This window comes from Megalobrama amblycephala, linkage group LG8 (assembly GCF_018812025.1).
Source record: "Megalobrama amblycephala isolate DHTTF-2021 linkage group LG8, ASM1881202v1, whole genome shotgun sequence".
Lineage (NCBI taxonomy): Eukaryota > Metazoa > Chordata > Actinopteri > Cypriniformes > Xenocyprididae > Megalobrama > Megalobrama amblycephala.
This window is the reverse complement of record NC_063051.1, coordinates 9,437,373-9,446,900: the sequence shown is the minus strand read 5'-3', so window position 1 is coordinate 9,446,900 and position 9,528 is coordinate 9,437,373. Positions and strand designations below refer to the sequence as shown.

General features: G+C 36.7%; 1 protein-coding gene across 1 annotated transcript; it reads left to right on the top strand.

Annotated features, from left to right (window-relative positions):
* Positions 1-2,509: 2,509 nt before the first annotated feature.
* On the top strand, positions 2,510-9,218 carry fam83c (family with sequence similarity 83 member C). The gene is made up of 5 exons (XM_048199117.1): positions 2,510-2,570; positions 2,742-3,255; positions 4,025-4,192; positions 5,066-5,190; positions 7,970-9,218. Exons 1-5 carry the CDS (start codon positions 2,524-2,526, stop codon positions 8,913-8,915), a joined length of 1,800 nt encoding a protein of 599 aa, XP_048055074.1. The 5' UTR covers positions 2,510-2,523; the 3' UTR covers positions 8,916-9,218.
* The last annotated feature ends 310 nt before the right edge of the window (positions 9,219-9,528 follow it).

Sequence of the window (9,528 nt, the reverse complement as noted above, 5' to 3'; positions counted from 1 at the left end):
TGCTCTGAGAATGGTTGCACATTTGCTTAAGACAGCTAGCTAGGAGCCTGTAAAGACCTGTCCTTCAAGTATATCTGCTCTCTGCCGATTTGTGCTCTATGATCATCTCTGCACGTCACTCATGTAAATGAATCGTACAAGTGACATCTTCTGTATTTACCATTCAAATAATGCAGACATGCCTCACAAAAGCAGAACCGCCATATCAGGAGATCACATGATGTCGTTTTTGTTCTAAACGCCAGTTACTGTTGTCCAGATTAAAGAGTCAAAAGTCAATTACTTATCAAGCAGTTGAGAGTATTAATTTATGTACTGAAATAATGAAATTCACATCTAAATCAAATATTAATTTTGTCTTAACTTGTATTTTACTAGTCACTTCTTCTTGGCATTTGCCAAGTTACTGACATTCTCTAAAATAGATTTGAGGTTTCATTTTCGGTCCTTGTTGCTAATGAAAAGTGCTGTGGTGGTGTTTGTCACTATTTTGTGTTTTGGGAGAAAATAAAATCAAAAAGGCCCCTATTGTATCCTGTATATTGAGACTTTTTGCCAAGGCAATTAGTATCACATGCTGTTAACTGATATTCTATCTAACTCAAACTGTACAGTCTGTGAATATATACTATCTAATCTACAGTAATGAAATCTACAGTCATTTTAATCTGCCCACAGTGTGAGTAGTGCCAAGTTGAGTACAACAGATTGTTTATCTGTAGACAGTTGTTTAATGAAATGCTTCCTAGGCTTGTTTTCTTGTGGCAAGCCATTTTAACATTGTTTTCTTTACAAATAACTAGTATCTAGTCTTGACAAAAGCACCAACCGCAATATCAAGTCAGTACTGAAATTTTTAAAAAATATATCGCTTTGAGCGCTGAGCGGATTCGTAAACACCTCTGATTGGCCTTTGTGTTCACGCGCTCATCAGATAAGTCTGTGATTGGCTACAATGATCAACGCACGGGAGCGTTTGAAAGCACACAGAAGTGTTTGAATTTGAAAGCGGGAGTGTTTGAAAGCAGATAGACGCCTGCTTTCAAATGCTCTCGTGTGCATCCGTGTAAGAGCTCGGTGAAGAGTATAACTGATGTCTATTTACAACATGTTTTTGAAGCGTTGATCACTGTAGCCAGTCACAGACATATCTATTGAGCATGTGAACACAAAGGCCAATCAGAGGTGTTTACGAATCCTCTTAACAGTGCTCAAAGCATCATATTTTTAAAATTTCAGTATTGCTGTCTGTACTTTTGACAGCACTACTAGTATCCGTTTTATCATGTTTAATCCTTATACTGAGACAGGCTTCTGTGATGTTTTAATATTTATCTGCAAATATTATGAGCTTAAAATATATATGAGGCAAAAATATATGAGAAAAATATAATGAGCTTCAATTAGCTCATTGTTTCTGCTTTAAATTAATACATTGCTTAAAGGTGCCCTAGATTATGTTTTTAAAAGATGTAATATAAGTCTAAGGTGTCCCCTGAATGTGTCTGTGAAGTTTCAGATCAAAATACCCCATAGATTTTTTTTTTCTTAATTTTTTTAACTGCCTATTTTGGGGCATCATTACAAACGCGCCGATTTTATGCTGCGGCCCCTTTAAATCCTGTGGTCCACACCCACAGAGCTCACGCTTGCCTTGAACAGTGCCTTAACAAAGTTTACACAGCTAATATAACCCTCAAAATGGATCTTTACAAAGTGTTCGTCATGCATGCGGCATGCATGCGTCGGATTATGTGAGTATTGTATACTGTTATATTGTTTACTTCTGATTTTGAATGAATTTGATAGTGCTCCGTGGCTAACGGCTAATGCTACACTGTTGGAGAGATTTATAAAGAATGAAGTTGTGTTTATGCATTATACAGACTGCAAGTGTTTAAAAATGAAAATAGCGACGGCTCTCTTGTCTCCGTGAATACAGTAATAACCGATGGTAACTTTAACCACATTTAACAGTACATTAGCAACATGCTAACGAAACATTTAGATAACATGTTACGTAACAGTCGGTGTTATGTTGAGATTCGCCTGTTCTTCGGAGGTCTTTTAAACAAATGAGATTTATATAAGAAGGAGGAAACAATGTTTGAGTTTGAGACTCACTGAACTCTTGTTATTTAACAATGCCAAGATAAATTCAATTTTTCATTCGAGGGCACCTTTAAATTATTGCATTGTTAGCTAACTGTGTGATTTGTATATGTACATTTCTGAAATAACGTCATTTGGACAGTCACATCTGATATTAGATTACTCTAAATTATAAAGTTGACATGCATTTTCTGTAAAACTGCTTTGAAATGATATGTATTGTGAAAAGCGCTATACAAATAAATGTGAATTGATATTTTATTTTTGATTGATCATTTATTTCCTTTTATATCTTTTATAATAATTATATAAAATAAAAAAATAAAAATAAATAATAAATAAACATTAATAATTACTTAAGTTTAGCGTTGGTTTCTAGGTTAAAACGGCCTGCCATAGTTTTCTTTCCATATGACGTCAGAGGAGGCGGAGCAGCTGGCTGAACGGGGCAGCCGCAGGTGAGCGCGCAGGTGGAGCGCAGCGTTGAGTTTCCCAGCAGCTCACAACAATACGCGGAGAGGCCTCTGGGAATAACGCACTCCAACTACCATGACACAAAACAAGGTCAGCTTTGGAATACACCAGCTTTAAAAACCAAAAGCTTACTTAAACTTTTTTTTGAAACCCAGATTAACACCAGTCGTGGAAATGATGAGTTCAGAGGCTTTGCGTCCGACCCCGAACCCTTCGCGTAAAGGGAAGCTCGCGTCCAGGCTGGAGGAGGTGAAGAACCCCTGGAGAACCGGATCAACACTCGAGCTCAGCCACAATGAAACCGCGCGGCTCGCCACCGACGCGCTCTTGGAACAGGGCGAGAAGGAGTATAAAAAAGTCTTGCACGACGAAAGAGAAGTAAACTTTTTGTCTTCGCTGGAAATACGCTATATCACCGAATATGTGGCCAAAAGTAGTGGCGCGGACAGCGGGATTAATGGAGTGGACATGGAGGAAGACACTATGTCAGAGCTCACTTCAGGGACTTATTTCCCCATGATGTCCGACGAGGAGCCTCCAATGTTGGAACTGGGCTGGCCAGAGGCTTCCAACCGATGTGGACCCACAGAAGCGCAGATATACTTTCAGAGGGACAAGTCGCAAAATGTCAAAGACCTCATTCGATCACTTATTAGTAAAGCCAAGAAGGTAAGAACAACAGAAACCCACTTATACCAGAGGAAAATATACAAAACATTTGGCCAATGCTGTTTCCTTGCTTGTGGTTAACAAATATGTTTTCCATGATTTTCTTTTTTTATTGCTTAGAACGGGAACAGACAGAAAAATAACACATAATATCAACAATAATAAAGGAGTTTTCCATGAAACTTGCATTTCTTTGTATGTGACGTGTGACGTCACACGTAAACAAGATACTTTATACTTGTTGCGCTTTCAGACAGTTTTCATTTGGATAGTTACATTTGATCACATTTTACGTACCACAAAATGTGCGTAAGGAATAATTCGACTGAACCTTTTTGCCACACATAAACCTGTATGAATATTAGAGATTTAAATAAATGCTATTTGCTTTGATGTTTGTATTGCAAGAGAGCACAAGCAAACATTCCAAACTCAATATTTCACAAAAAGATTATTTTAAAACAGAATACCTACAAAAATGACTCATAAAATTTATTTTGAGAAGAACATGTTGCTTAGTTTGATGTTTTATAATGCAGTAACATTCAGACATTTATAAGTGACATTAATATGTGATTTTAGGTGAGATAACTACTGGAGAATTTGTAATTGCATAATCATTGTTACATTAAACATTATGAGCAACTTGACTGCTAAATTTCTTGATCATTATCATCAATTATTTTATCACTGAAAACACCTCAAGTTTAAAGTAATCACTGATGTACATTTAAAGATTGTGCCCTAATGACTTTTCTGTTCGACACAGGTTATCGCAATAGTCATGGATATTTTTACAGACGTGGATTTGTTCTGTGATTTAATGGAGGCCTCCAACAAGCGCCGGGTTCCTGTATATATTCTACTGGATGAGAAGAATCTCTCCCATTTCTTGAGCATGTGCTCAGAACTAGATATCCAGAATTCACACTTGAGTGTAAGTCAAACACTGACACGCTCATAGAAACTGCATTTTGTGTGGTCCAGCTCACGAGTTCTTATCCCTGCACAATACGTCTTAAGAAAGTTTTCAATGAGATGGGTGTTCTCAGTTTTGTTTCTGAATGCATCTGTCAGTCAACAGGATAACATATGTCTTATGTAAGTTGCCTAAAATAAGTCCATTAGGTCATTCTGATAAAAAGCAAAATAGCACACATTTTATATTGTTTCAGAAGCATTTTTGTCAAAACAAAACAGCGTTTTGTAACATAATAAATGTCTTTACTGTCACTTTTTATCAATTTAATGCATCCTTGCTGAATAAAAGTATAAATTTCTTTCAGAATTGTTTTTCTTACCGACCCCAAACTTTTGAACGGTAGTGTATAATGTTACAAAAGCTTTCTATTTCAGATAAATGTTGTTCTTTTGAACTTTCTATGCATCAAAGAATCCTGAAAAAAATGTACACAACTATTTTCAGCTTTAATAATAATAAGAAATATATCTTGAGCAGCAAATCAGCATATTAGAATGATTTCTGAAGGATCATGTGACACTGAAGACTGGAGTAATGATGCTGAAAATTCAGCTTTGATCACAGGAATAAATTACATTTTAGAATATATTCATATATTTTAAATTGTAATAATATTTCACAATATTACTATTTTTACTGTATTTTTGATCAAATAAATGTAGCATGAGAGACTTGTTTTAAAAACATTTAAAAATCTTGCTGGTTCCAAACTTTTGAACGGTAGTGTAGGTGAACCAGAACTCAAATTCAAATTGTATTCAAAACATACCCATGTTTTTAATAACTAATTATTTAACATCTATGTAATGCTGCTTTTTTTTTTTTCAGAATATGCGGATAAGAAGCGTATGTGGAGACACGTATTGCACCAAAAGTGGGAAGAAATTCTCAGGTCAGGTTCAAGAGAAATTCATGATCATTGACTGTGAGGAAGTCATAGCTGGATCCTACAGGTATGTTAATCATGTCATATGTGTTTATTCAAGCATTGTGTAATTTAGTTTTAAATAAATGCATTATATAATCATAATTTTCACCAAATATCATAAATGCTATAGTGATATTTACTACTGTAAGTCTTAGTAATTTAAAGAGATCCTTTAAATGATGGTGCTTTAAGAATCATTTTGTTCAAATGTTTTTTTGATGACACTGGTGACTAATACCGAGTTTTACCACAGTGGTAAAAATATGTTAAACTATAAAGGGCTGTAGCAGTAATTTGATACAAGATACAATAATTAACAGCAATAGATCTGCGTTGTCAGTGTTCGACATACTACACTAACATACGGGTTAGCAGGTACAACGTGTCACAGCAAGGGTTTTGACAACTATGCTAGAAGCAACTTGAAATATTTCACAGGAGGAATTCAGTTGCATTGAATTATTCACGTTGAAATACCCATCAGTCCATGCTTATCTCATTTCAGTCATATCACTCTGTATTATGCAAAGCCTTTTAGCGCATGGCAGCGTTTTGGCAGGGAGATGACAGGACATGCACCTCATGCGCTCCAGCAGACATCTGTAGACTTGAGCAGCTTAGCAATGAAAACATGATGAGTCTGCATTTCTCAGGCACGTGTTAGCATTGGCATTAGCCCTGTTGTAGCCATCAGCTTCCAAACCTCAGTGGCTAATTTGTGGATTTTTTTTTGTGAAACTGATGAATTACAAAGGCAGTGTGTTGTTTTTTTTAACAATTATTTGAGAGCTGAGACCCAACAAGCAATCTCAGTCTTGCATGGATTATGTCTAAATGGCTGATCTGCTCCTCAGTTATGATCAGGCCCTAAAATTAACTTTTTGCCATACTTGCCAATGGTCGGTGAATTAAGAATAATTATCAGCCATAAATATTTTTTACAGGCCATGGAAATCAGTGAAAATTCACAATTGCCTATTCCAATTTTGATACCACAGCTAAAACTACCATCTAATATATATTAAACATTAAAGACAAGTAAACTGTCAGTAATAAAATTAAAACAAATGATCAAATTACAAGCAAAAGCAAAAATAAATACAGTATAACAAAGATACAAAATTAAATAAAAAGAGATTTTCAGGTTTTTCAGGTAGGTCTGACAGTAGTTTTAAGGTGAAATTTAATACAAATTTAATAGCAAATGCAAAATAACACACTGCATAGTCTTCACTTTATAAATTAAACATCCTTATTAATTAATCTGTATTAAAGTTACAAATGTTATTCAGTCAAGGGCAGTGAGTGTTTTTTTTTCTCTGTCCTTTGATGTTTAATTAACATTAAAAACACAGACAGCAGTTTGAATATTAGGCTGCTGTCACTTTAAGAGCGAATACACACCACGGATCTTAGGGTTTTTTCATTTTTACAGTTTACTGCACTATATTATTATTCTTGTTATTTCCCTATAGTGGCTAATAAATCACACATTCACAGAAAACACCTTACTTCCGTGTTGAAAAATAAGGTGGATAGACTAAACGCATAATACGCATGTGCATGCCGCCCCGTTTTCATAGATTCACGGTTTTTACACGGAGATAACAACGAATATCATTTTCAAAAACTTGCACTTTGAAACCTGTTCTCAAAAGTTTGCATTTTCAGGCCACCAAAACAACGTTGTCGTGCAACAAGATGTGAAAGAGAGCTCAGTTTAGTATTCGCACGCTGTCTGAGACGCAGCTTACTGCGTGCTCACTTCGGATGTTCGCAGATAAAACTTTCCACACAGTGTGCAAGTAACGAAATGAGCTCACATTCACATCTTCTTCTGCTTGAATATTTAAATGGTCAAGGCTTAAACTTACATGGGGTCACCTGTCCGGAGCGTCGTTCACGTTCGTGCATTGTTAGAATTCATAAAAATGTTAGTGGCCAACTGGCAATTGACACCATTTCATACACTCACCAGCTCTGATTTTCACTCGCATTTGGCCCTCGACGAGTGTTAAATTTTAGGCCCTGATTATGATGATTAAGAATTATTAGTAGGAATGAGTCTGTGTAGGAGTTGTCTTGTTATTTCAGGGATAGTGTGGCCTGTGTAAAACTTTATAGTGTGGATAGTGGGTGAGGCCACACTCGTGTTAAAGGCTTTACCCATATAATAGCGAACAGGGAGTTTTATTTGACTTGAAGTGCACACAGTTCAAAGGGAAATTGCTTACAAATATAGTTCTGTAAAACTAATAATTTACACATTTTAGAACTTTTGTAACGGAGAAATAATTAACAGAGAATGATGCATGCTGGGATACAGTTTTCTGTCTTTTGTGCTCTTTTAACCTACAAACCGGAAAAGACTGTGATGATCTAACGCAATGCTTATCACATGTTCCTTTATTTTAGTATCATGCAAGACATTTGAGTAATGCCATAAACAGATGGTTAGCTTGAACGCAGTTAAACACTTGTTATCATAAGTCACCTGAACCATCCATAAAACTACAATTAAGGATTCAGTTTTAACCTTTTCACCCAGGCTGGATAGAATCTTTAAACCCCTTTTATGAAACCCAAGCAGAACGAATGTTTGTGCGAGTTGTAAAAGCATTCAATTCAGTGCAACAATTTATGTAAAAATGATTTTCTGAACAATTTTACGGAAATTCGTTCTGTTCATGTTTCGTCAATGAATCCCTTTGTGTTGATAGGACATTTTTAAAGTCTAATTTTCTATAAATTGTGCATTTTTCCAACAATTTCAAGTTATGCTCTTATGCTCTTTTTCCCTCTAGTTTTACATGGCTTTCCGCTCAGGTCCATAGCAACATGCTGATGCAGTTCTCCGGCCACATTACAGACTGCTTTGATCGTGAATTCCGCTGTATGTATGCAGATTCCCAAATAATAGACCTTTTCCACAATCCAGATGAAGACGATCTGCCCGGTTACTCTTACAACATGCCGGCACCAAACTTTGGGTTGGACTTCCTTGCGAACTACGGCAGCAAGGAGAAAGTGTATTCTGAGAACTCCAGTAGCCAATCCAGTGGTAGCGTTTCCAGCATCAAAGCTGCTCCTCCAGGCATGAAACCTGTTTACAAAGTCACGCATGACAAGAAGAACCCGGACATCTCGCATAAGACTCCTGACTGGAAAGAAGTCACGAGTTCAGGGCTTCAAATGCCTCAAGGAACCCACATGAGAAGAGGTTCTCTTAACGACACCCACCAAAATCAGACGGTTCAGTCCGCTGGGGTGGAATGGTCCAAAGTCGGAGCAGCAGAGTATCTACGCACAAACATTGCTGGACAGACATCCAAAATCCAGTCTTTAGGTCTCTACAGTTCTCCAAAACCTCCATCGCCAACTCAACAGTCTCCAACCGACAACAGGATCTCCCCAAAACATCGACTCCCCGCCCCTTTCCTCAGTAAGTTCACGGAGTTGTTCTCCACAAAGGACAAGGACCCTCACCTCCTCCAGAAGAAGCCTTCTCATTCCTCTCCGTTCGGTGGGCCAGATCTTTCTCAGAACGAGCCGGAGAGTAAGCAACTTCCTCCTCCACCAGGCCCCATGCCAATGGACAGGATGGGCCCGGAGAAAGGGATACATCGGCGGGACGAGAAACGCATGACGTTAGGTCACAGCAAATTGGACCTTGTCAACCATTACAACAAGTTGAACAAATCCAAGCAGGTATATAGTCGATTTGAACTAAAGAACAACATGCCTCAGTAATGCTGGGCCTGATTGAGCATTCTCTCTGGTCGACTCTTGTACATAGCTGTTATTGTGCAAAGGAACGTACTTTTCTTGGAGTGAGATTGTTGCTATTTTTTCAAGACTAAAAAAATCAACCAGGAGTGAAAGGTGAGATGTGTGTTTTGAGTGAATTAACATTTTTAATAAATATTAAGTACTTGGTACTAATGCTGCTTTCAAGTTCTTCTGGGACGTTTCTGGAATCTGGAATCGCAACATGAAGTGATTTTGGTCAGAATAAACTGTATGCAATGGAAAATTGCATATCTTTCTTGAAGACAAGAAGCTGTAGTGGTAGTGCATAACAACATGAAGGGAAAATGAATTGCATGTTTACATATATAATGTATATTAACTTATGTATGTTATTCATTTAATATTTCACACCCTTATAATATATATATATATATATATATATCACACATATATATTTAAGTTTCTTATGCTCAAAAACAAAACTGTAATATTGTGAAATATTACAATTTAAAATGGTTTTCTATTTTAAAATACTTTAAAATATCATTTATTTCTGTGATGCAAAGCTTCATTTTCATCAGCATCATTACTCCAGTCTTCAGTATCACATGAT

Excerpts from the sequence above, each read along its gene's own strand:
- fam83c (XM_048199117.1), top strand. The coding sequence starts at position 2,524 with ATGACGTCAGAGGAGGCGGAGCAGCTGGCTGAACGGGGCAGCCGCAG. Across the intron at positions 2,571-2,741 it reads GCTGAACGGGGCAGCCGCAG|ATTAACACCAGTCGTGGAAA; the intron begins GTGAGCGCGCAG and ends TTTGAAACCCAG. Across the intron at positions 5,191-7,969 it reads GTCATAGCTGGATCCTACAG|TTTTACATGGCTTTCCGCTC; the intron begins GTATGTTAATCA and ends TTTTCCCTCTAG.